We start from the raw sequence: 26,623 nt of genomic DNA, 5'->3' as shown, positions 1-26,623 counted from the left end.
GCTTTACAGTACATCACATTCACCCATTCACACACACATTCACACACTGATGGCGGAAGCTGCCATGCAAGGCGCTAACCACGACCCATCAGGAGCAAGGCGGGTAAGGTGTCTTGCCCAAGGACACTACGGCAGCAACCGGGACAGAGCGGGATTCGAACCGCCAACCCTCTGATCATTGGACGAGCCGCTCTACCAACTGAGCCACTGCCGGCAATAATGGGAATCACTACTCTAGACCATCAGACACCATCTACCTGATTTACCTGAATTCATGCTGTCACATCACTGGGTAAGCAGGAATGAGATGTGATCTACAGTCTCAGGAGCTACAGTACACCTTGTAAAATACGACGTGATGAGATGACAAGCAGCAGGATCTTCACACCCCCTGTGAATCCCCTTTTTATTGAAAGGAAGGGGCCATAGAAAAGCATGTCCAGGTTTCCATCACTAACAGGAATGATGTTGTGAGAGTGCCTCACCTCTGTAAGTGTTTTTCCCTCTGAACACACTGTAATTATCAACAGGAAGCTTCAGACCACACATCTCCTGTGGGACGTGTCCTTAAACTGGGAGGGGGAGGAGGAGGAAATCCAGTATTACTTTTCATATTCCTGTCAGCGACCGTGCGCTAACTACAGCTCTTTACCTTGACTAAGCAGCTGGTGCTTAAACCCTGCCTCTTCTTGTTCAGGTGTCTGTTTTGGTGTTAAACAAACCTAAATGTCAGACTAGTTCCATTGAGTGAAGAACTTGTGGAGTTCCCTTTTACACAAAATTAATTTATTAATTTAATTACAAAAGCCCCAAGTGAAGCCGTGTCTGAGTCATCTAATTGGGATCCAAAAAAAGAACTACTTAGCCACAGCCAATGAAAACTATACCTCATCTGTGCCGTTTCCAGTGACCAGTGATGGTCTTCAACCAAATGCTGTGCAGCCTTTTTAAGCACATTCCTGAAACTAACAAACTAGTACATAGACCATGAAACCATGGCACTTTTTCTATCGCTGTGAAACCTTTTCTGCCAATGACTGTTGAGAACTAAAATAATTTCAGTGATTCTGTGTCATTCTGGTGTATCATTGGTTTATTTGAATATAGTGATATTCATTGTTTGGGGCTTTCAGCGCCTCTAACGTGGCCTTTACGGTTGATGATGTGCTCACTCTTTCTCGTCGCTCAAAGCAGTTTGCGATCCGTCCGTCCGTCAGGCGTGACGACGGTCAGGTTGCGATGTCTGGTGTATGCTGGGAAGCTCCAGAGATGAACGGGACAGTGCCGGTCAGCCTGTGCAGAGCTGTGAATGGACTGAATGAATGGAGATCCTTGTTCTACTGATGCGAATCAGCCTGTAGACACGACACATGCTACCGACTGACTGGTTCTCTGAATGACTGATTCACTGACTGAACCTACACACTGACAGACTGTCTGGTTGTAACAGAGCTAGCTTTGTGCGAGACTGGAAACACTGAAATATTGTTGTGTTTTCTGTCCATCATCACCTTGTTCTCTCTGAGGAGAACATTGGTGTTGTTTATTTCCCAATTGAGCCTGAGTACTGGAACACACCAGGAGAACATGGAGTGTGTGGAGTTTGGAAAGGGGACAAGGAGGACAGTTTCCACCCTCATTCACATCAAACAGCCGGGTACTCGCACACAAAACTTAAAAAAAAAAAAAAGTGGATCTGGAAACGTCTTCTTTTTCATCAGTTTTGAATGACAAATAAAACGTTATAAATCTAAAAGAAAGTTCTTGTTGAGCAAGGCAGCAGATGCACAAAACCAACACCATGTACAAATGTTGTGTATACCCAAAACATTGCATCAATTGGTGGTCCTCCATGTCCGCTTCATATCTGTGACACAATTTACTCATTTAGTGGCACTTGTGATGGTGAGGTGATGGAGGGAAACATGAGGAGCTGGTCTGTTGTAAGTGTGAAACCTACTATTCTTGCACAGCATCAACAGCTGGGACATAATGGAAACTTTAACACATCCATATCCAGATCTGTACGTTGGCCGTATGGGATGGAGTCATCTGGATGTCAGACTGTGAAGTGTGCAGGTTAGGTTTTAGATGGCAAAAATGAGAAATTACAGCTACATCACAGCCAAATTTGTTGGTTTTGGACCCAGTTGAGTTCAGGCTGAGAGTCAAAGCTTCACATACAGTGAATGAAGGTTTAATACTGATGAATGAAATGGTGTGGATCGATATTCTTTTGTCTGCTGGCCAGTTGTAACAGTGACAGTCATGTGGCCCTGGTTATTTTTGGTGGTGGCGATGTGACGGTCAAGGTCTGATCTCTCAACGCTCCCAATGGAATCACTGACCTTTGTATTAAGTGACACGGCAAATGTATATGTATTATTTGTTTATTAAAACACTGAATTGTATTTTTTATTGAATATTACTCCAAAAAGACAGTGGCAGAGAATCAGGATTGTGGTCTTTCCCTCTGTTTATGTGGACTCATACCAGCCATGGCCTCATGAAAGTCGCTCCTCCACCACCCTTAATGGTAGCTCATACAGAGGTTCATGCAACGTCATCACCACAGGTGTTTAAAGTAATGTGAGGTAGGACATTTTAAGTACCCCAGTGTTCAAATATGTGTCACTTCTACCTGTATGCTTGGGCTTCTTTGCGTAGAATGACTTATGAGGGAAGCAAATACTAGAAGCTGTTTTTCCACATTCGTCACTGAGGAAGGAACGTCTCTCTCTTCTCAATGCTCTTTGGACGTGTATCTGCAAGATGTTGTTGTGACATCACAAATAGGATCTAGGAAGCCGTCAAAGGCCCTAAAGTGAAAGCTTCAGCTGCGCACACACTGAAGAAGTCATCCTGTCATGTAAAGTCTGTAAAACCTTATATGTAAGTAATTTAACTTTTTTTCTATAAAAACTTTTCAGTTTCAGTATTTTTAAGAAGCCTCTTTAATCATCTTCAAGTAATAACAAAGATAAGTATTTCTTTTTGCAAAAATGATGTCCTGATGTAGAGCTGAGGTTTGACTTTTGACCAAAAACTCAAATGTAAATCCGTGGATATTGTGAATCTATCAACATAGTTAAAGTGTATTAACTATAATTATTATATAATTTAGATGTGTTAAGATAAGAACACCTTGACTTCCAAAAGAAGTCTATTTATACACTAACTTTGCATTAAAGGTTAAACCTGTGCAATATTTACAGTTAAATTTCCGGTTGATGCTGCTGGAATCAAAGCCAATGCAGATCAGTATCTGTGTTTTTGAATCAACTGTGCTGTCATCAGTCTAGACATCTGCCTTTGCCTGTTATTGTTGTGCTGTGCTGCTGAGTAGTACATACTGTTAAAGCCTGGAGCGTCATCATAGCAGCTCTGAGTCTGTGTGGTACATCCTGTTCCTATCACCCCGAGGACGGGGGCTGAAAACAAGGATTAACAATTAGAAAGGCTTTTAATTCTTGGTTGATCAGCTGATCATGAGAGCGAGAGACACAGAGAGAGAAACAGCAGTTTACTTTTAACCAGCCTGTGAGATATCGCAACCTAAGAGGACTGAAGCTCTATTTAAATCCTGCCTGTTTATAACTTGTAGAAGCGGTTGCTAAAACAAATTTGTTCAAACAATGCAGACCGAGACACTTTCCCGCCATCCGTCAGAGTCAGGTGTGCGTTTCCGCGTCGACCTTCCTACAGGGCTGGTATTTAATTTTCCCTGGAAGCCCTGTATCGGCGTTTTTGACCCACAGCAGTGATCTTTATCCCACAGCCAGAGCGCTGCTGCGTAATGACAGAATGGAAAAGGTGAAGTACTTTTACTGCGCAACATTTAACTTTCTCAACTCACTCCTTAAGTTTCGAAATAACTCGCTCGGTCTGAAGTAAGGACACGGGAAATAATAACGGGAAACGTGACATTCATGTAGATAAAAATGAATAAAAGTCAGTCAACAACAAAAACATGAACGATTAAATTTCCGCTGTAAATTATTGGGGTTCTCTCGCTGTGATGAGCAGATATCTTCTCCTAATGCTCTTGAACCCAATGTGGTCCAATTTTACACTCTAAGATAGTGTATATATGATTCTCTCTCCCTCTCTGCATTAGCGTGTGTGTGTGTGTGTGTGTGTGTGTGTGTGTGTGTGTGTGTGTGTGTGTGTGTGTGTGTGTGTGTGTGTGTGTGTGTGTGTGTGTGTGTGTGTGTGTGTGTGTGTGTGTGTGTGTGTGTGTGTGTGTGTGTGTGTGTGTGTGTGTGTGTGTGTGTGTGTGTGTGTGTGTGTGTGTGTGTGTCTCTGTGTCTCTGTGTTTAACCCCTTCCTTCTACGTTCCTCCTCTTCTGCGGTTCTTTCTCTTCTTCATTTAGCCTCTACACATTTTTGTCCACCTCCTTCCTCTCCGTCTCACTCCCTCTTGCTGCAGTTCTGCATCAACCTGTCTCTGAGAGTGTAGTAAGGGGGGGAGAGAGGATAAAAATCTGGGATCTATTATGTGGCAGGCGTCCAGTGGAGTGCTGAGGTACACTATGTACCCGTCCACCCCTCCACCTCTGACCACCCTGTACTGGTCATTGAGTGAGTGAGTGAGTGAGGAGGATCCAGACCAATAGCTCCAACCAGAGCCAAACTTCAGATGGAGATTATCTCCTACCTCCCCTCCAGCCCCAGGGCTTTACATTATCACATTGCAAAATTACACCTTTCCAACATAGCTCCAATCAGCCCATCACAGAGGTCAGAGGGCGACACGGAGTCGGTGGGTGGCGGGGGCTCGGAGCAGAGAAAGAACATTCTGTGCCAGAGAAATGCAGCACTGGTTGTCTCCTGCTGAGCACGAACAGCCTGCTGAATGGCTGGTGGGACCACACAATCTGAAGTTTCTGATTGGCCTCCATGTCAGTCAGGAGGCGGGTTGGAAGGTCATCCCATGGTCACTGCCTGATGATGGGCTTTCTGTCATACGGGAACTAGATTTCTTCCTCTTTCAGTTTGCCCACCTGCTGCAAATGAAAGAGCAAACTGGCTGGCAGCACACAGATACATTTTGATTTCTTTTGTTTGTTTGTAAGTCTGCAATTGACATTACAATTAAGGATTTCCTGAGCATATGTGCTGAATTGACGATTACGCAATATAAAGGTGTTTTTTCCCTAGCCGCAGCATTTGGTCCGAAAAGTAACTGCGTGTGATTCTGATGCTCGGACAAATCAAAATCAGAAGCTGCCTAATTGCCAATTAGGTCTTCAACATATAAGCAGTAAGGACCTTAAATGTCTTTAATATAAATCAATCAAGAGTTTAAATGTGTACAATAGACTATCATGTACACTGCAAAATGACTGGTGGAGTGTGGAAAGGTTCACAGTGGGGAGTCTCGAGTCTCAATAATGAGGGCAACTGCAGACAGGAAAACATCGACCCCTGGTAGCTCTTGTGGGGCTGGAGCTCAGATTGAAAACCCTGTGTTTATTTCTGTTAGTGGTGAACGATCTGCAAAGAAATCCTTTTGAGATTTTTTTTTGACCGATGATTACAACTGGGGGGGAAAAAAGTGATGATGTGAATTGTGTTGAGTCTTATACCAAATCAGCACGATCACTTGTTTTTGGAGTATGATCATAGATTGGGTGAATCCTTTGATTTGGATGTTTCACTTGGCCATATTGTGATTGCGATAATATTTATTTTAATTGTTCATCACTGCCACATCCCAAACAGTTGTCTCTGTGAGCACAAAAGGGTAAACATACGATCTCTTTGAGGTAATTAGTGGATTATTTAGCTGAGCTGCTGGCACACACAACAGGCAAGATGTTTCCTGAAAAACGTACGTGTAAGTGTTGAACTCCAAGTTATAGCTGTAAAGATCAAAAGATCAAGCAGATGGTTTGGAAACGTTGTTTGTTTCAGACTTTGGGAATCCTTTCCCATACTAATTTGACATCTGTTTTATTTCCTTAAAATCAATATGTAGCTCATTCAACGCCATGTTGCCCATTTTGAATACAGCTACGAAACAAGACCAAGTATGATGAGTGAAACATGGATTCTGGATAAACAGTAGATCTAAATTGGCGTAGTAACAGTAAGTATCTCCACTAGCCTTCCTGTGTTTGACACAGGTGGTGGAGGCTGCGTGTTGAAACGCGTTTCAGTGTTTTATCCTATAAACGACACATCATTTCCCATAACCTCACTTTGTTTGGTTTCTGTTTAAACACAGCCCTGGCCTAGCGGGGCAGATGACATAATCAAAATTACAGTTTAGTTGTTTTTTTGTTCAGATATCCCGGCCCCCTTTGTTTATGCCTTACAGGACTCTGTGCTCACTAACACACACAAATAATTTCAAGCAGTGATTTTCAGTGTTTCCATAGCAATTAGTGTTTGTTTCTGTGGCAGACAGTGTAAGCGCTTTGAAGGTCTCGAACGTTACTCTGTGTGGATCAGCTTTTGTGTTGTCAGTAAAGCTGGGTTAAGGGTGGATGCTAAACAGTTTTCTCTTTCTTTTTCAGTGACTATGCGGTGGTAATGGGCTAAATGGAGCCTCTATTGTTGGTATTTCCTCTGAGCTTCAGTTTAGTTCAAGGAGGTTCTCCACTCTCTGTTTGAAGGTGTGCGTCTACTAATGTAATTAGTGGCTTTAGGGTTGGTCTGTCTCTATCATGTTGAATTGAATCCGCGGAGACAAAAGCTGCCGCGAGGTGTGGCTCGCTTCCATACGCAGGTCAGTACGGTGTTTTCCTTTTGGAGCTCCTCAATCAGTTTTTCCTGTCATCAGTTACAGTATCCTTTTATTTAAGGGACACCACAGCAACTGGAAGGAGAGTTATTTGTAGCAGTGCTTGTTGGAAAACCCGGACCGGAGATGCTCTTGTCACTGTGGGAAGCTGGGATGAGCCTCACGCAGCACTACTGGGCTCAACACCAACAAATGTGTGTTAGACAAAATCCCTGACTTGTTGTTTGTTGGAACTGGTTTTGTAGCTACATTTACATGACAAAAAGAAACGTACACGCAGAGTTGCAGACTGCACATGCAGCCTGTACATCTTCCCTGACTTTTTTTTGTTGTTGTTGTGATTTACAAGCTGTAATCTTCAGTCATTACTCAGGATTGTTTCAGGACTGAAGCCAATAGCATCTTGCCAGAAGCTTCTTTAAACTGAGGACTGACTGGATGTGTTTGTTTGTTGCACTGTTACGTTTGCTAAAAGAGGGGAATGCCCCTTTTATTGTAAGTCTCTAAGATGAATGGAATAATAAACAATGTCCATCAGAGCTCAGGGTGGTGTCTGCATTTGCCTTGTTTTTGCCTGACCAGAAAAAATAGATTTAAAAAAATACAGTTTACAAATACATGGAACTAAGAAAAACAGCAAACTCACATTTGAGAAGCTGGAATCACTGAATATTTTGCAGTTTTGTCTGAAATAGGCTGAAATTATCAACCACATATTCTATAACTGATGGTACACCACATAGTGCTGCATCATCATCACCATCATCATCCAAATGCCTCAGTGTTGACATTTGACATTCTGCATGTGAACCACATCTTTTAAAGGGTCAATCGCACCTGCCACAGCAGATCTAGACTGAAACGCTAAACTGGTATTAAACAAAACCGGAGGGCTGAACTCATTTATTTCTACAAATGGATGGATTGTTGCTTGAACTTAATTTTGTTGTGTTGTTTCACCAGTGCACTGACAATAAAGTGTCTTGAAATCTCGAAACATTAAACATTCTGTCAAAGCTCTGGTATGGAATATAATTTATTAATGTAAAGCTATTCATCTGATAAATTGCTTAAATATAGCTCATTAACTGTGGTTTGTGCCACTTTAAAGTGTAAATACAAATATCACATAAGTGGATATTCTACCAGAGGAATCCAAATGAGATCACAGATCATATCCAACACTAACACCCCCCCCCCCCCCCCCCCCCCTTCTGTCTCCCATCCAGAGTGCCCTGAGAAGTGTGGACGGCGAGCATGCACAGTGGACGGCGGGTGCTGCCACCCTCAGTGTCTAGGCAGCTGCACAGTCCCTGGTAGTGACACAGCATGTGCCGCATGCGTGCATTACTACCACCAAGGGCGCTGTGTGGCCGACTGCCCTCCCGGCACCTACAAATTTGAGGGCTGGCGCTGCATCAGCGCCGAGCTTTGCTCACAAGTCCACCTCCCCGAATTCGACAGCTTCATCATCCACGGCGACGAGTGCATGCCCGATTGCCCGTCTGGGTACACACGCACTGCACCCAACAGGTGAGCTGCAGTCTGTCGTGAGCTCGGCTGAAATGGAGCCGCAGGGTGGAGTTGCTCTTATTGTTGGCCTGACACTGATGCCAGTTCCACACCCTGCTATTAGTTTCTGTTCTGAAGTTTCATCAGGGTGAGAACAGTGTAAAACAACAGCCACAATAAAGGGCCATTAGTTTATATAATAAACGTTTCTGGTTAAATCTGGGAACCTGTCCTAGACATCATTTAGCTGTTCTTGTAAAACACTGACGTAAAATGTTTCAGGGACAGAAATAAAACCTAAAAGGTCAGGGGAGCACTTTAGGACTTCAACCAAACGGAGTGTCTGTGAAATGACATGGTCTCTCGATATCTCTTCCTGTCTGTCCCCAGTATGTTCTGTTCAGCCTGTGATGGTCTCTGTGATAAAGTATGTGAGGAGAAGGTCATCGACTCCATGGATGCTGCTCAGTCTCTCAAAGGCTGCACCGTTATCAAAGGCAACCTGCATATCAACATCCGCAGAGGCCGTAAGTTCTGCAACGTCCCACAACGCAACACGACAGCTGATGACTAACATTTCCAGGCTTCTTTTTCACCACTTCACTCCACCGTGTCCTCCGACCTGTTAGTCACATACTGTTAAACCATCACTGAAGACAGAAGGAGATGATTCCACTTTTTCCTGCAATCAAGAAGAGACATATTTGTGCACATTACCACCGTCTTTGAGCATGTGGTGTTATAATAATACAAATGTCTGATTTCCAGGAGAACATAATTGTCTGAAGAATGATTGTATCCACTTTGATTCTTAGATAAAAACATAATGATAATGAAGTTATTCATCAGACACCACACAAAAGCAGTTTCTGTATTTGTGTTGTAAATGCATTTGTCAGCATCCAAGAGGTCTGCAAAGAGAAGGAGCTGTGTAATTTCCAGGTGTTGCTCAGTAAATCACAATCAAGAAGCATAAGGCAAGAAGGAAAATGAATAAATGAGGGAAGTAAATGAGAGGGAAAATTGGGTGGTAGCTGGAAGAGGCAAATGAGGCAGGTAGTTTCCAGTAAAACACACCTCTAAAGAAATACGTCCAATGTACAAGTTCCTCAAGTTTTACGCAGCATACGATATAAAAGCGAGATTTACAGTTCAGTCCAACCACAGCGAACATGAACCCAGTTATGTCAGTAATAAAACCTGAGTGCATAAACACTACATAAATAGACTAATAGGGCAGGGTGGTGAATAAGTAATAACAAGAGTGCGTCTGTGTGTTTTAGACAACATGGTGGCAGAGCTGGAGAGTTTCACAGGTTTGATCCAGAGGGTGACGGGTTACGTGCGGATCCGACACTCCCACACCCTGAGCTCCCTGGCCTTCCTCCGCAGCCTCAGATACATCGATGGAGAAACCCTGTTGGACGAGTAGGATCACACACAACACACACACATTTAATCATGAACACACAGAGACACAAAACCCTCAGTTTGAACCCCAGCACAGCAGCTCACAGCTGAGATTGATGTCGGCTCCACTCCTCGGTCCTCTTACACAATGATGATTTATTCCAGTGGATGTTGGAACATTAAGGAATCTGATTTGTTGCTGCATTCATGTGAGGAGTGTAGTTTAGTTCAAGGAGTGTAGAGTTTTTCTTCTTCTAATGTGACAACAAGTCAAGGTTATCATTCAAATGTTGGCTGATGAGACAAAGGTCGTGTTTTGACTGTCCGGCCCCGACTGGAGCTTATGTTTTGTTGGACAGACCTCATTGTTTTTATGTCTTTAACAGTAATATCCAAAATATATATATAAAAAAAAAAACTCACTCAAGAATTTTGTTTTTAACTGGAAAAGGAAAACAACTGACTGAACTGAAACCTAATGGTGTTGTTTTTAATAGTAATAAGACCTTGAGTAGAGTTTCAAGGAAACTGGATGTCAGCATCACCCAGATTCCCTCAACAAAAATGTAAACAGATTTTAGCAAGGCTTTTGGATTACTGCAAAATAATAATAATAATAATAATAATGACAAGTGTTTTTTTAGCATGACGATCTTCATAAATGAACCTAATGAGCCTAAATACAACCTCCAGCAGTTTTAAGTTAATGTTAGGCTCCTCTCACAAAGTTAGTATTGGTTTGCAAGAGCACGATACAACAAGGCTGTGAAGGTGGTGGACTGGTGAGTAGATTGATTTTTCTTTAATAAAACAACAACAAAAAAAACATGCAGATGACCAACAAAAGCCAAGTTTCACTCAGGCCTCAGTGGACTACTGTATCTTTCCAACTTCAGTGTACAAAACTCACAGAACCCACTTCACCAAATGAAGGTTTCATAGTCACTTGGTAATGTTCACTGGTTTATGCTGTGGGCTGATCGAAACCAAGTAGGTCATCTGGCTCACATCGCCCTCAGCCCGTGGTCCACAGCAGGACTGCATCTCTGCAGAGTTGTGTAATTGCAACTTCATGACATTTCATAACATTCTGAAGCAGCGGTGGCAGTAATTTTGTATATAGTGGAAACATTGACTTCCAACAGTCCAAGGAGAGGTTCTCAGGGCCGTAGAGTGGCCTTCACTCTCCGCTCTGTCTGTTTCTCCTTGAGCTCACAGGAATCTTATTGCCCCAAGGCCCACATTACAGCCATTCCTGGATGTCTGGGTGTTACCCAGTGACTCATAAAACTCCTCTCCACTCCTTCCCTCTCCTCTCCTCTCCTCATTGTCTTCCACTGAAATAAGTGTCCTTGATGGGAAAGTTAGCCTTCACCTTGGCATGACACCCTGTAAACTATGGCAGAAACAGTGAATATAGAATCAACACACAACCATTCATTCATCTTCTCTTCTTTCTGCCCTGTAGCATGTATGCCTTCTCGGCATTCGACAACCAGCAGCTCCAGTATCTGTGGGACTGGAAGCAGCACAATCTCACCATCAAAACAGGAAAGCTGTTCTTCAGGGCCAACCCGAAGCTCTGCATGTCCGAGATCCGCAACATGTGGAACAAGACGGGCATCCAGGGCCGCTTTGATGAGAGCGATTTCCGAAACAACGGCGACCGTGCCAGCTGTAAGGGTCAAAAAAAAAAAAGCCACAGGAATTTAAATTGCTATCTCCAGTACATGTGCAGGACTTACTATAGTTTACTAGCAGTTTTCAAACGCCTACTCGTTCTCTGCACCATGTGTCTGTAGTTACTGCATCACCCCGTCAACGAGACTAATTGTAACAGAAACATATTGAAATACTTTTGGTTTTAACTCTGCTCTGACTCTCTTCCAGGTGAAAGCACTATCCTAAAGTTTAAATCCAATAGCACCAGCAGTAAAAGGATCAAACTGACCTGGGAACGCTACCGGCCTCCTGACTACAGAGACCTCATCAGCTTTATCGTCTACTATAAGGAGGCGTAAGTGTTTCAGTCATTAGCTTGCTCCGTCCCCAGGCTTCTGGCTCTAGCTGTGATAGGAACTAAGACACGATTCCTCCTCACTCATCAACTGATTTGAATAAAGGCAAAGGAAAAAAAATTACATTATCTTTGGGAACATCTCATCACATCGAAAAATACTTTTAATGCACAAGATAAAGAGTCTGTGGTAGAGTAAAAAATAAAAAAGTGTAAACTAAAGTCAAACTTCAAACAAAGAAAGAACACATGATTAAACCAGGCTTTTTATGTTTGTTTTCTGTCAGATATATTAATTTGAGGAAGGTCTTTTCTCAGGTTTATCTACAAACGGAAAGTGAGAATGGAATATTCAAGAATCAGAAAATATTCATCAGTCTCTTTAGGAAGCCTAACCCTAACCTTAATCGTCTTCCTTCCAGGCCGTACCAGAACATCACCGAGTTTGAGGGGCAGGACGGCTGCGGCTCCAACAGCTGGAACATGGTGGACGTGGAGCTGAGCCCAGACAAGGACTCAGATCCCGGGGTTCTGCTGTCCAGCCTGAAGCCATGGACACAGTACGCTATCTTCGTCAAAGCTATCACACTGATGGTGGAGGACAAGCACATGCCGACTGCCAAGAGCAGGGTGGTCTACATCCGCACAAGTCCCTCAGGTAAACAGGGTCATTTCCTTGGACAAAGGTCATAGACTGTACACTGACAATAAAAAAAACTACATGTCATTATGATCCAAGAATGACTTTGCTAAATAACTGAAAGTTTTTATCATACATAATTGTAACTGTAACTGGAGGAAGGAGAGATGGACGGAAGGAGGTATCAAAGGTTAGATAGAGACAGCTGATTGTAAAGGAGAGGCTCTTTAAAAATAAAATCATAAGAGTAATAGACATTAGTTTAAACTTTGACATTAACATCCATACTTAACGACAGGTGATGTTCTCTTCACATTGCTGCTTGCTTTTTCCAAACCAATGGGGGATTGTTCCATGATGACAGCGTGATAACATTTTCTGGATTTGATGCAGATGTACCGTACGGAGATGGAGAGGAAGGGAGTTTTTAAATAAACACAGCTGCAATTCAAAAAGACGAAAAACTGATTTGCAAAAACTATAATACAATTAGATGAAATGGAAGACCGCTTTAAACAAACCCAGCTGCGCTGTAAAGACATAGCAGCGCCGTGATGTCAGCAAATCACATCTGCACTGGCAGACTTTGCATCCTACCCTGAAGGAGAGACGTTTCCTACAAATTGTTAGAAAGCCGTTTTATCAAGCAGCCACATAGTGATGACACTGAGATCAGAATAATTTGTGATGTTTTTGTCTTCTTGTCTCTCTCTCTCTCTCTCTCTCTCTCTCTCAGCTCCCTCCATGCCTCAGGATGTGCGAGCATACTCCAACTCCTCCACACAGCTGGTGGTGCGTTGGTCGCCCCCTGTCTCACCAAATGGAAACCAGACTTACTACCTGGTCAGATGGCAGCAACAAGCTGAGGACAGGGAGCTTTACCAGCACAACTACTGCTCTAAAGGTACACACACACGCACACCTTAAGGACTCAAGTTGTTGAGATTGTACTCATGAAACACATCCTCCTCCTCTTCCTGCAGAGCTGAAGATCCCCATAAGGATTGCTGCCATCGGTGTGGGAGACCAGGAGGAGGAGACGAAGCCCACCAAGCCAGATCCTGAGGGGGCAGATAAAGGTCCCTGTTGCCCCTGCCCCAAGTCTGTGGAGGACCTGGAGGCAGAAGCTGCCGACGCCTCCTACCGAAAAGTCTTTGAAAACTTCCTGCACAACTCAATTTTTACACCAAGGTTAGTGACTCATCATCATCATCATTACCATTATTTCATTGTTTATCTTTGGTGTGGGCTGTGTGCCACTGTTCACCTTCATCTTTAACCCTTTACTGTCTAAGACAAAGAGCTAGAAAGAATCTCATTAGAAAATAATTTTCTTCAGTGTTGTTGTTTTTGTAGTTTTTGGTATCAGTAGTGGTCTTTATGTGTATATATTATCTTTATGTAGTAAATGAAAGAAAACAACCCAGCCAAAATTGGAAGGAGGGAGAGGGGGGCAGACTGTCTATGGAGAGTAACAAACCAGCCTTCTCTTTTCTCATTACACTATGTTCCTGCTACTGTCTGATTTAGGAAGTCAGTGTGCTTCATTGTGTTGCAGACATCTGCATCACATCTCCCTACAGACACACATGCACAGACACACAGACGCACAGAGTTCAGTCCAGTTGATGTTAATTAGCTCTCAGCGTGTTTTGCAGATGCAGGAGTGGCTGTGCTTAGCTCCAAAGGAGGAACAGAGGTTATCATGTTTCCTGCATTTTCCTCTCAGCTCCAGTACTTCAGACCACAGCGACATGTGATCAAACATGTACACGATCCCTTTGTACATTTGGGTCTGTATCTGAATTCTGTTCCTGTGATTACAGATACAGACCACAGGCTGTTGTATCTGTTTGAAATAATTAGAGAGAGAAAGAAAGCGTATCTCCTTTTCCCCTTAAGAGACAAATATTATTAGAGGTTAATAAGTTAAAGGCAATGAAAGGATGGAGCTGGTCCATTCTGGTTTCAGAGGAAACCTGGTGGAGGTAAAAAAAAAAAAAAAAAAAAAAAAGAAGAAGAAGAAGAAAAAACACTTCCATTAAACCAAATGTCATGAAATTGAACACACATGCTTGAGGAAGAACTTTGTAAACTTTTGTTGGACTGTGGTCAAATGTGGTAGCAGTGGGTGTGGCCACCCACTGGCATATACTGTATACTTTGCTTGTGAAAAGCTCATGTTCTATAAAACCAACTGAGCTGTTCAGTAATTTTATTTAGTATATGCCCACCAAGTTTCATCCCAGCTGCTGAAATCAAAGCCAAATGGCAACAAAAGTAAGGAAATCACTCAAAAGACTCAAAGCTGAGCAGAGAACAAGTTCCAGCTAATCTGGCATCAGTGTTAGTAATGTTGCTGAGGAGCAAACGACACAAAAGATCTCCTTGTGACAGTTTTGTGATTCATCCACCTTAACACACTAAACTTCTCTTCGTCTCTTTGTTGACGTTACACATTCACTTCACTCTCCCTCGTTGCTGTCAGTGGTTCAATGATCATCTCTCCTTCCCCTCTTGTTTCCAGGCCACCAGATCGCCGTCGTCGAGATCTCTTCAACATCGCCAACGCCACTCACTCTCGTCACCACCGCCTGCACTCCAACAGCAGCACTGTCCCTCCTCTCCAGGCCGCTGGTAACAGCAGCACCACCGCTGACCGGGAGCCAGCAGAAAGAGAGTTTGAGTTCATTGAGCAAGCTGTGACGGAGCGTGAGCTGCAGATCTCCGGGCTCCAGCCGTTCACGGTTTACCGCATTGACGTTCATGCCTGCAATCGGCAGGTCCAACGCTGCAGCGCGGCAGAGTTCGTCTTCTCCAGAACCAAGCCCGCAGGTTCGAGGACCAGTTTAACTCTCAGCTTTCTCAGCCACATCTGTATGTTGTTGTTGTTGTTTATGCAACCTCAATATGTGGTCAACGTGGTAACCTTTTTTCCATGTGTTCTCCAGAAAAAGCTGATGACATCCCAGGCAAAGTAACCTGGGAGGGCCACGAGGACTGGGTGTTCCTGAACTGGCCGGAGCCCCCTCACCCCAACGGACTCATCCTCATGTATGAGATAAAGTTCCAACTGGCTACTGAGGTGAGACCACATCTGCATCCCCTCATTGAGAACCTGCTGATGATGTCTAAGACTCTGAAGTTAGAATTTAGATTTAGATTAAAGTGAATTTAATTCATGTTTATTTAGATTTTGCTGGAAGATATTATCTATGCGGGCAGTCAACATCTGAATGAAAAGTCGGTTGACCTAAGCAGCCTGTTGTTAAGTTTGAGAAAAATCACTATCCTCTTCATTAACATGAGTATGAGTATCCTCACTAAATGAGTTTGTTGTCCAATGTCCACTCAGAGGTAGAATCAAAAATAGCCTCTTGAATCTGCATTTTGTATTTACCCATAAGAAATAATTTAACATTTTTTGGACGTCTGATACATATCGCATATCATATGATATAAAACCACATATTAACCCAGTGTAGAAACATAGTCATAGAGAGAAAAAGACAATACGATTGTTCTCCTATACATACATTTATGAGCAGACAGGTAACTTATTATTTATTATCAGGGTTAAGGTTGAATGACTTTGGTATTGTAAACTCTTTGAATGTTTATTGCATAGTCGGGATAAAAAAACAAGGGATGTTGGATTCTCTGGTGGATTACAAAAATTCTTTATGTGTGTGTGTGTTTCAGGCCGAGAAGCATGAGTGTGTCTCTGGTCAGACGTATCAGGTTCAGCGTGGCGTTCGGCTGTCCAACCTCAGCCCAGGAAACTACTCAGTCAGAGTAAGAGCGACATCACTGGCAGGCAACGGCTCATGGACTCACAGTGTGGATCTCTATGTGGCTGAACGTAAGACAAACACACACAAAACACTCTCAAGCATCATCATCGTCGTCATCTTTCTCTTTCACTGAAATGTTGTTCACACTTTACTGTTTAACCACACAGGATATGAAAGCGCCCTTTATGCGATGATCTTCATTCCTGTTGCCATCATCATCTGCATCTGCCTCCTGGTCACAATGCTGGTGGTCCTCAACAAAAAAAGGTGTGTGAGTCTGTAGTTTTATGTGTGGAGCAAATGTTACTTTTGCTTTTTTTAATTTAGAGAACTTGTTCACATAAAACAACCAGAAACAAAACATCAGATGCAGACTGCAACGTACCAGCTTGAGTCACAGAGCCAGGGCAAAATAGTACAACAGACCACCGTCGACCTACAGAGAAAATACAAAAAATGATGATCAAATGTCGCTTTTCTGTAAAGTACAGTAAATGATTGAACATCTTACTAATAGTTGTTGTGGCTACACCATAACTCATCAACTACATTAACAACACACAAACCAAAGGAAAATGCTACTTCCAAAGCAGAATATCAAAGGCAGCTGTATGCAATATGCACTGATATGTTTTCATCCATATGTAGTCTCTGTGTGTAAGAAGTTTAAGATGACAAAAATGTGTCCATGTGATAAAAAAAAAATACCAGAAGACAGTTAAAAAATGAAGAAACAAGTTTACACAACAATTTAGGGGATAAAGAATTTTTTTTTTTAATTACAAATACATAATTTTTGATTATTCCAATCTGAGTCGTTAATATTGAAATGGTTCAGTATCAAAGTTGGCCAAGCTCTCTGTGAGCTAAAACTGTGCTACCGAATGTATGAATATGTAGCCTGCAGGTCCCAAAGGTATAGTACAATGCTGTGCGTGCGTGCGTGTGTGTGTGTAAAGGTACATGAAAGTGTGTTTGTGTGTCGGTAAACGGTTTTTGTTTTTCTCAGGAACAGTGATCGTCTTGGAAATGGAGTCCTGTATGCCTCAGTTAATCCAGAGTACTTCAGCGCTGCAGAAAGTGGGTGAAATGTTACGGAGACAAATGTAGTTGTTGCCACGGTAACTGAAAATGTCAGCGCAGGTGTGACAATCTGTATTAATATGATTTTTTTTTTCTTCTTTTTCTCCCCCTGTGTAGTGTATGTACCAGATGAGTGGGAGGTGGCACGGGAGAAGATTGCCCTGAGTCGAGAGCTCGGCCAGGGGTCGTTCGGCATGGTGTACGAAGGCCTGGCGAAGGGCGTGGTCAAAGACGAACCAGAGACACGCGTGGCCATCAAGACTGTCAACGAGTCGGCCAGCATGAGGGAGAGAATAGAGTTTCTCAACGAAGCCTCCGTCATGAAGGAGTTCAACTGTCACCACGTGGTACATACACACTCAGACACACACACATTCAAACAAGGAAACAAGGTCGGAGGAGAGAGGAGGATATGAAATTGAACCATGCTGGATGCCCCTCAACTCTGTCCTCATTTCAGACTTTTAAACCACTGAACAATGACGTATGTTTGAATCCATATTAGTCAGTGTGATAAACATAAACTCAAAGTTAGATCACTTTCCACAGGACAGAGTTTCAGAGACCACTCTTTTCTCATTGGCGTTGTGTTGTGTTCACTGTGTTTGTCACAGGTTCGTCTCCTGGGAGTGGTCTCGCAGGGTCAGCCCACTTTGGTCATCATGGAGCTGATGACACGAGGAGACCTGAAGAGTTACCTACGCTCCCTCCGACCTAAAGAGGTACTGCACGCTCCTTTTTACTGTCGCTAAACTGCGGACACAGAGTTTTTGTTGGGTATAATGGGTTGTAGTAGGGGTGGTCCAGAAGGATTGAACATTATAGCTGGAGAATAAAAGGAAATGACGGTATTAATGAACTACTGTGCTTATATATATATATCTCAAGCTTTGAATCAGTGTGATGCAGCTTCTCACCTTTTGCTTGTTGTTTTCCTCCAGATGAAACTTCAGTCTGAACCTTATACAAAAGACTTTGGCAAATTCAGTCAGCTGCCTTTTGAACAGTCAACTTCCATGTGAAACAGCATAAAAATGAAAAAAATAAAAGACTCAATGGATTTATTGGGAAAAGGCTGCTGTATAGATTTCTTTATACAGCTCCATCTCACATAGATTACAACTCTAAGCAACTCTATATAACCTCTGGATCAGGACCCTATCCTACATGTAAAGCTTACTCCTCTGTCCGTCTGTCTGTGTGTCTCCAGCAGCAATGGTCGAGCCTGTCTCTGCCCCCTCTAAAGAAGATGCTTCAGATGGCAGGGCAGATCGCTGACGGCATGGCTTACCTCAACGCCAACAAGTTTGTCCACAGAGATCTGGCGGCCAGGAACTGCATGGTTGCCGAGGACTTCGCTGTCAAGATCGGAGGTAAACCACTGCGAAGGGGGGGGCAAACATCACTGATGGCTAAGAGGCCAAAGTGAGGGGGAGTTAGGAGCATGCTCATTAAGTGCAAACAAGATGGTAGTTAGCATTAGCATGTTCTCATCTCAGAGTTGATGCAGTCCAACAAGTGTGTACGTACTTAACCACAGTGTTTCCAGGTTTACGTTATTTAAGAGACCGTGCATCTCTTTGAGTTCCAGAGGGTCTTGACCATTATGTAGAAAATCATCATTGCTGGTCTGTAACACCAGCTCAGAGGGGTCACCAAGAGATCACACCATTATGCCTAGGTATATAATGTGAATAAACAGTCCCATGGCATATGCACCCCTCTACAAAAAATGAAAATAACATAGAAGTATGAAGAAATTGATTCCCAGCATTGAGTCAAATGCCAAAACTGTGCTCCATTTTTTTTTGGATTAGTCAGAATAATTGTCTTCCAGTGCTATGGATGTTTTTTGCAGCCATCATCACTGCTTCACTTTCTCCCTGTGTGTGTCTCTGTGTCTGGGTAGATTTTGGCATGACCAGAGATATCTATGAGACGGATTACTACCGCAAAGGCGGTAAGGGTTTGCTCCCCGTCCGCTGGATGTCACCCGAGTCTCTGAAGGACGGAGTCTTCACCACGAACTCGGATGTCTGGTGAGCAGACAAAACACAAAAACCAAACACATGTGGCAGCTTTTGTTTTTCTCGGTTTACTTCTCCTGATTATAATCGTTATAACGGAAAACTTCCTTGTGTAATCCTTCTGTCGTTTCATCTGTGGCAGGTCATTCGGGGTTGTGTTGTGGGAGATTGCCACTCTGGCAGAGCAGCCCTACCAGGGTCTGTCCAATGAGCAGGTGCTCCGCTTTGTCATGGAAGGAGGGCTGCTGGAGAAACCACAGAACTGTCCTGACATGCTGTAAGAGACAAACACACACACACACACACACACACAACTGTGCAGATTCACACACCAGCAGACTGCAAGTGACAATAGATTCTCATCTTCTGTCTCTTTTCCATAATTTTCTACTCGTAAGTGAATCATAGTCAGCGATCCTGCTGCTCTTCAGCCTGCAGTCACTGGGATTTCCATACCTCAGCCTGTCTGTTTGTCACTATGCATTCTCCATGATGTGTTTGTTGAAAGAGCCCATGTATAAATCCACACCAACAGAGTTGTGAGCGTGGCAGGGAAATTTGGCCACAAACCACCAAACATCGAGGATGCATCAGATGCTGGAGTCATGTGGAGAACAGATGTGAAGCCACAGGGTTTTCTGGGAGAATAATGACGGTGCCTTGTTTTCAAAATCAAATCTCTGTTGATGAGAGAGATCACCAACAGCAATCATTTTTAAATAATGTGTTGCCTTAAACATGTCAATAAAAACACTCATATTAATTACAGTATTTTCTAATACCATACACAGGAACCATCCTAAATCACAATCAGATTAACTGTATTGATCACTGCAGGGAAATCAGTTCTCACAGTTGCACAACACACAGTTGGGAAAGAGAACATAAATAAGTAAAAACAAAGTAAAGTGGCCTAAAATGGTAATGACAACAACCTGCCTATACAGAGAAAGTGAATAGCAAAATGTACAAATGTAAATGTGGAAAAGGGAACATGTGAGCAAGAATCTGAAGGCCTGGTTAACATTTGCATGCAGCAGGTCCTGGACTCTTTCCACTGAACAGAGGTAACCCGTGTGTGTTTGTGTATTTGTCTAGGTTTGAGCTGATGCGAATGTGTTGGCAGTACAACCCTAAGATGCGTCCCGCCTTTGTGGAGATCATCAGCAGCATTAGGGATGAGCTGGAACCGTCTTTCAAAGAGAATAGTTTCTTCTACAGCGCAGACAACAAGCCAGCAGAGGATCCGCAGGTCCACCTGGACAAAATGGACAACACTGAAACCGTTCCTCTGGAGCCCCCTCCCTCCACACAGCAGCCACAGCAATCCCCGGCTCCCCAACAGACCCCGCCCTCCCCGAGCTCGGAGGCTCCGCCCGCCCCCTCGCTAAGCCCCAGCTCCCCATCCTCTCCCTGCACATCCACCGCCGCCATGGACAAGCAGGCCTCTGGCCAGCAGCCGGCGGCCAACGGGCTGTCTGGTCCGAGCCTGGCGGCGGCAGCGGCGGCGGCGGGGTCCGGGGTCGGGACAGGCGCAGGTGTCGCCATGAGGCCGTCTCTGGAGGAACTGCCGCCGTATGCACACATGAACGGAGGACGCAAAAATGAACGCACCATGCCTCTCCCGCAGTCATCTGCCTGCTGATGGGACAGAGACACCTACCGGACTGCAAACCTGCCACCTGCTGCTCTGCAGAACCTGATGTCAAAGTGGGTGGGCTCTCTCTCTCTCTCTCTCTCTCTCTCTCTCTCTCTCTCTCTCTCTCTCTCTCTATCTCCTAGATGAAATACAGCAAACCCAGTGAGGAGAAAAGACTCAGAGGAAGGAGGAGAAAACTCAGTTCATGTTCTGCTGTAACTCTACACACTTTTTTCATATTCTTCTTTTGGTTTCTACCAGCTGGCTGTCAGATGTGGCACTGCCCTTGCTGCTGAGTGGGAAGACCAAAAAAAATGTCAAAAGAAAGAAAAAAAAATCATTTGAGGGAGATCTCGCTCCCTCTTTATGGCTGAACTTATTTTATAAATTGTTGTTTGTTACTTTTTTACATGTATTTCCAAATGGGAAAACAAAATGTGTAGGCCTTTATAAATGACCGGCGATTTGGTCGCTTTTGGGGCGGGCATTATGGTGAAACTGTTAAGCATATCTTATGAAGAAGAAGCACTTCAGAGAGGTCAGTGTCTCCGTCGGTCATTCAGAAGTCTTGCTGCTCTGCAGGCTGGGTGTCAGCGCAACGCCATGTCCGCTGAAACCAACAACCAGAGGGAGAAAGGTCAAATCTGCCAAATTTGTTGCCAAAATTGTACTTTTTGTCGAATGATCTTTTCTTGCCCGTTAATTCTCCAACACACCAGATTTGAAAATGGAAGCAAAAACAAAAGCACTTTTGATCACACTTTCTTAAAAGGTTCAGTATAACAGCTTCTGTACTCGCTATCAAATTGAATTCAGAGACTTTTGGTTACGTCAGTTTATCTGAAATTGAGCCACATCCTGTCACAAAGTGCTGTTTCGCTATGGTTTAACCGCCAAATCCACTCAATAAAGAAGCAAAAAAGAAAAACCCTCAAAAGCGAGGAATGCGGAGGGAAAAGCATAGATGATGAAAACAAATATGAACACTAGATTTATAATGTCTCTCTAGATCTATAATGTCTCTCCGTGTTCAGAGGCGTCCTTGTTGTATACAGACAGGTATTTTTTTAGACTAGTCATTAGTCTCCAACATTTACAACATCTCTACATGGGCAGAGCATTTATGTACACACCAGTTGTTTGTGTCACTTTTCTAACTTTTATACGGTTGGAGACATTTATCATGTACAGAAAGAAGCTGCTATTCCTTATTTCTCTTGTGGTTGTAATATAGTTAATATCTATATATAAAAAGAGAAAAAACTCCTTCAGGTTGGATCTACGAAAGTTTCCACTACAGTCCATTTTTTTAATGCTTGTAACTGTGTAAAGTGTATCTGAGCTAGTTTCGTTTCTGTGTTTGCATAAAAGGTACGACAATTTGCCTTGTGTTTTGAAACACCGGTAACGTTTCCTCCCATCTGACTAGAGGACAGCGATGGTGCCAGGGACCATCGATGTTCTCGTGCTCTCCCGGGACACCTTCGACCTCGGTCCTCTAGGGTTTGGACTAGACCACCGTTACCCATCATCATACTCGGAGGTCAGGCGTCACTGCTGAGTCCCAACTAAATCTCAGGTCAAAGAGAAAAGTTAAATCCTTTTCTACCCTTTTTTCTTATACCCAGAGACATCCTGTCTGGTGTGTGTCTGATTCTGTGTCCCGCTGACTCTGTTGTTGTATTTTCTTTGATCATCCGACAATGTTTCTTAAATCAGTCTGAAACCGGAATAGGGATTTCTAGTTTTGAATGGGTCCTTGCACTTTGTGTATGGAGGCCAAATACTGACAAAATGTAGTGAAAGGTTATCAGCTGAGTCAAAATATAACTGAGTTCATCAGTATACAGTGTTTTTAGTTTAATCATTGAAATGGAGCATAAAGATTTACGATGTCTATTAATTTGGTTAGAAACGAAACAAAAAGCTTATATCCTGCTTTGCCCTCAGTCAGTGGATAAGATGAATTAAAACTCATATATAAAACTTAACATTTATTTTAGCTATTCCATTGGCTTATGAAACGTCTCATTAGTTTTCCTTTTTTGGGGGTAGTGTCTTCCTGCAACACAGTGTTAGCTGGCTAGCATTACGTAAAGCTCTTTTTAGCTGCTGCATGCTAAGAATAGCACAACAAAGATTAGTTTCTACTGAAGTCCTTATGAACATAGTGTAACTAAAAACAAGCAGCGTTGGCTAACAAAAGCTATCTTCTGAATAGTGCTAATGCCCCATGTTACCAGTATTTTTGGGTAAGCTAACTAGCAAATCAGTCCTCTTGACTTCTCTGATGTTACACATCATATATACCGATTATTTTATATCCACTCACAGCGATATTGTTCTCATGTAAGCACTAGAACTGGGTTACAGAAATGGAAAGTAGTGTGAGCGTAAACGATTAAACGTGTGCCAAGACAAAAATAAAAGGAAAAGTGAGGTAAAATTTAGATGAACAAGTAACACATAGAACAGTAGAAGTAATTTAAGTTATTTAGATAACAATATTATTTATTGATGAGTTAAATTTTTTGAACTTGCTGATAACGTTTTATTAGATTTTGTCAGTTTCAGGATTCCATACGTTTATGTTGTGTCATAACGCTCGGTTGAAGGTACAGAGTAAATGTAAAATAGAATTTATTTAATGTAGCAACAAGTCTTAACATCTTATTTTCCTGAGAGCAAGAGTAAAAACAGAAATCTGTCTGTTGGATAATTTCACTTGTTATCACTAATCAACGTCTCTCTTGAATCAAGGGTGCTGCTGGAGTAATCCTTATTATTTATCTTTTTTTTTCAACATATTAACATGTTTGTAGAAGATTGCTGGAGTTAAAATGGTTGAAAAATAAGTGAAATTATCTCACAGCAGTGAGAGATTTTTTTTAATGCTTTTGGAAAGGTAAGATTTCACAACTGAGGATGACACTAAAATGATTTACAGGAGTTACAGAGGCTTCTCCTTCACCTGGATGTTCTTATATTAGTAATAACCAATATCCGAACAACACCCATTTTGTCATGGAACCAGTTCTAACTGGAGATCCCTGTGTTTAACATCTACGCATGTTTGCTCCATCAATGTTTACTGAAGAAACCCATCAGACTAACATTTGAAGATGAGTATGATGAAGGTGACCACACAAAATAGATTTTTAAAGGCTCATTCACCTCAAAAAATTGCATTTGGTTTCCCAGCCCAGATGTTTCTTTCTTGTTTGTTTTACTTTTTTTGTGAAGCGTAAATCACTGTACAAATTCCCCACAATCCCCCCATTAGATTTTTTTTTATTTTATTTTATTTTATTTTATTTTTTTGGGATGCTCTTTTTGTATTTTGGGGAGGGTTTTGTTTATTATTCCTTCAACCATCCATCTACCTCACTTTTTTTTTCAATCTATATACATGTACAGAAAAACATAACATCTCTATTGTCCGGCTGTAATGGAGGTCTTACTGAGTGCTGTTAATATGGTCAAATTCAAACCACAAACCAAACTATCCGAGGGGGTCGGGTGGGACGTGCGATCTGCTGGCGACATTTGGGACAAATCGATCATATAAAGGAGAGTTCAAACTAAGACTAACAGGTCATATAGTAACTGTGATGGTGATATTTTTGCTTGGAGTAAGAGCAAGTTTGTTTCTCAGAAGCCTGGCTGTGAGAGAAGCTGTTGATGAACATGGAAGAAGGAAATAAATATGTTCCTGCTGTGAGAAGGTGTGGTGTGTTCCTCCCCTGTTGTTAAAACCTCCTGACATCCCTCAGCCCCTTTTCCCTCCTCATACTCTTCTCTTCCCTGACCTGAAGTCTGGCCCCAGTTTGTTGAACTTGTGCATTGTTATTACAGTACTGCATACATCTCCCTTTGTTTTTCGGTGGTTGTTTTTTTTTTTTAGTTGTTTTTTAAATTCAGATGATCAGAGGAGTTTGTCCTTTTTAGGGATTCTGTTGGAGGTTATCAGATGAATCCTTGTAGCATTTGACTACACATAGAGAACCATTGTGGGATATCTGTGAGTGACTTCGGTGTCCAGTTTGGGACGGTTTACTACTGGCTGATTTTCACTGTCACACAAATTACTGGTGCAAGTACATGTTAAAAAGAACGATCCTCTGCTCTCCCCAATTATTAATGGTGATTAATCTAATTAACTGGCAGGTTCATCTGAGTTGAGCCACATACTCCAGTGAGCTTCAGTGTTTCTTGAAGGTTGTGTTATTGTCTTGTCAGTAACAAGTGAAGCTGCGTGCATCACAGATAGAAGTCAGTCAGTCAGTCAGTTGCCATATGTGACCTGAGAGGTGGCTGATGAGCTGTACTGGTTGTTATGGAAACACCTCTGCTAACAAAGGAGCTAGTTATATTTCTTCTTGATGTGTTGGTTGACAGAATACTCTTGAGGGTTTTCTTCTCTCTCTCTCTCTCTTTTTTTTTAGGTATCATTACAGGACTCTGGTGCAGTTCCTTGTGCCTATACCTGTTGCCATGGTGATTGTAATCCCAGTAAAAAAGCATCCTTGCTGTGTTTTTTTTTTTTTTTTTTGAGTCCTCTTCCCACCCTAACAAGATAGGTTTGTAATTTTTCCAGGCTGGGAGTCTGGGTGATAAGGGATCTAGTTTAGAGTGCACTGGCCCAGTCACTACAGCAGACTAATCACAGTAGCAGTCTGATGCTAGCTTGTACTGATGTGACAGGGTCAGGATGGGTATTTCACTGTTTGTGGTCTGATTTTTGCCTCACTTTTACCACTGGAACACCTCACAGAGCGGACATAAAGTTGAACAAATTTCTTCTTTTTTTTCTGTTTTGTTACATTGATGGCCAATTTGTTACCAAGATTTTGATGTGTGTAAATTATTCATAGCCTTCCAACTCTTGCTTTTTCTATTGAAATGATCTGTTAGACTAAGGTTTCATTTTGGTTTTGTTTTGTACATGCTGTTGTAAGAATTTTTCCTGTTATCAATATAATCTGAGTACTGGGGAAAACGATTGGCTGAAGGAAAAGAGAATGTCTGTTTCTCCGATTCTTTTTTTATACATGAGATTTAAGATGAATAAAAATGTATGCAAACTGTTTCACTGCTTGTATTTCTGCAAAGTGTATCTTCGCTGCTATATTTAAACATTTTTGCTTGCGAGAGTCAAAATATCCACCCCTTTTATTCACTTTTGTCTGGAAGCATTTGTGCAGTGCGTTCAGGCAGCAAGGCAGAGACTTTCTAACGCAGTGCAGCACTGTGGGTACACCACATTTGCATGTAGTTAGTTGAATAACTCGGGAATCATCTGCATTCATTCAAAGTTTCTCCTCCCAAAGTTAATGAAGCAACTGACAAACTTCACATCTAAAATTCTGAAATATTGTTTTTTATAAGTTCTGCATGTTGAAAACGGGGGGGAAACCCAGGGAGGTGTACAGGTTGGTCTAATTCAAGAAAATCCTAGACTCTACCTTTAAGTTATTTAAAAAGAGGCGATTGTCCCAAAATCATTACCAACACTGTCCACAGTCCACACAGCTAAATACAGAATAAAAGTGGATCCACAACACTATGGTGTAATGATGGAGGACTGGTCTTGGCTTCGAAAGACATACTGAGAGATAATCCTGGAGTCCCAAAAAATAAATGCATGTTTACTGCACCATGACTGCAGTTCAAAGTTGCTTTTTTGTTTTTTACAATATAAATGTAAAATAATTATATAAACCAACTACCTATAACATCATGCACATGTTTTC

General features: G+C 42.4%; 1 protein-coding gene across 1 annotated transcript in view; it reads left to right on the top strand.

Annotated features, from left to right (window-relative positions):
- The window catches only part of igf1rb (insulin-like growth factor 1b receptor), a gene marked incomplete at its 3' end in the record, with an annotated part of 39,858 nt that extends 18,982 nt beyond the window's left edge, over positions 1 to 20,876 (top strand). Inside the window, exons 3-21 of the mRNA XM_084000789.1 lie at positions 7,978 to 8,281; positions 8,651 to 8,787; positions 9,544 to 9,688; positions 11,139 to 11,347; positions 11,561 to 11,687; positions 12,110 to 12,345; positions 13,064 to 13,231; positions 13,311 to 13,518; positions 14,855 to 15,162; positions 15,279 to 15,412; positions 16,030 to 16,189; positions 16,289 to 16,388; positions 17,131 to 17,201; positions 17,322 to 17,551; positions 17,819 to 17,926; positions 18,415 to 18,577; positions 19,114 to 19,243; positions 19,374 to 19,508; positions 20,330 to 20,876. Of these exons, the coding sequence (XP_083856915.1) occupies positions 7,978 to 8,281; positions 8,651 to 8,787; positions 9,544 to 9,688; positions 11,139 to 11,347; positions 11,561 to 11,687; positions 12,110 to 12,345; positions 13,064 to 13,231; positions 13,311 to 13,518; positions 14,855 to 15,162; positions 15,279 to 15,412; positions 16,030 to 16,189; positions 16,289 to 16,388; positions 17,131 to 17,201; positions 17,322 to 17,551; positions 17,819 to 17,926; positions 18,415 to 18,577; positions 19,114 to 19,243; positions 19,374 to 19,508; positions 20,330 to 20,876 (3,620 nt within the window). The remainder of the gene's footprint in view (positions 1 to 7,977; positions 8,282 to 8,650; positions 8,788 to 9,543; positions 9,689 to 11,138; positions 11,348 to 11,560; positions 11,688 to 12,109; positions 12,346 to 13,063; positions 13,232 to 13,310; positions 13,519 to 14,854; positions 15,163 to 15,278; positions 15,413 to 16,029; positions 16,190 to 16,288; positions 16,389 to 17,130; positions 17,202 to 17,321; positions 17,552 to 17,818; positions 17,927 to 18,414; positions 18,578 to 19,113; positions 19,244 to 19,373; positions 19,509 to 20,329) is intronic.
- Positions 20,877 to 26,623: the final 5,747 nt, after the last annotated feature.

This window comes from Trachurus trachurus (assembly GCF_905171665.1).
Source record: "Trachurus trachurus genome assembly, chromosome: 3".
In the NCBI taxonomy this organism is placed as follows: Eukaryota; Metazoa; Chordata; class Actinopteri; order Carangiformes; family Carangidae; genus Trachurus; species Trachurus trachurus.
This window is presented reverse-complemented; position numbering and strand designations above follow the sequence as displayed.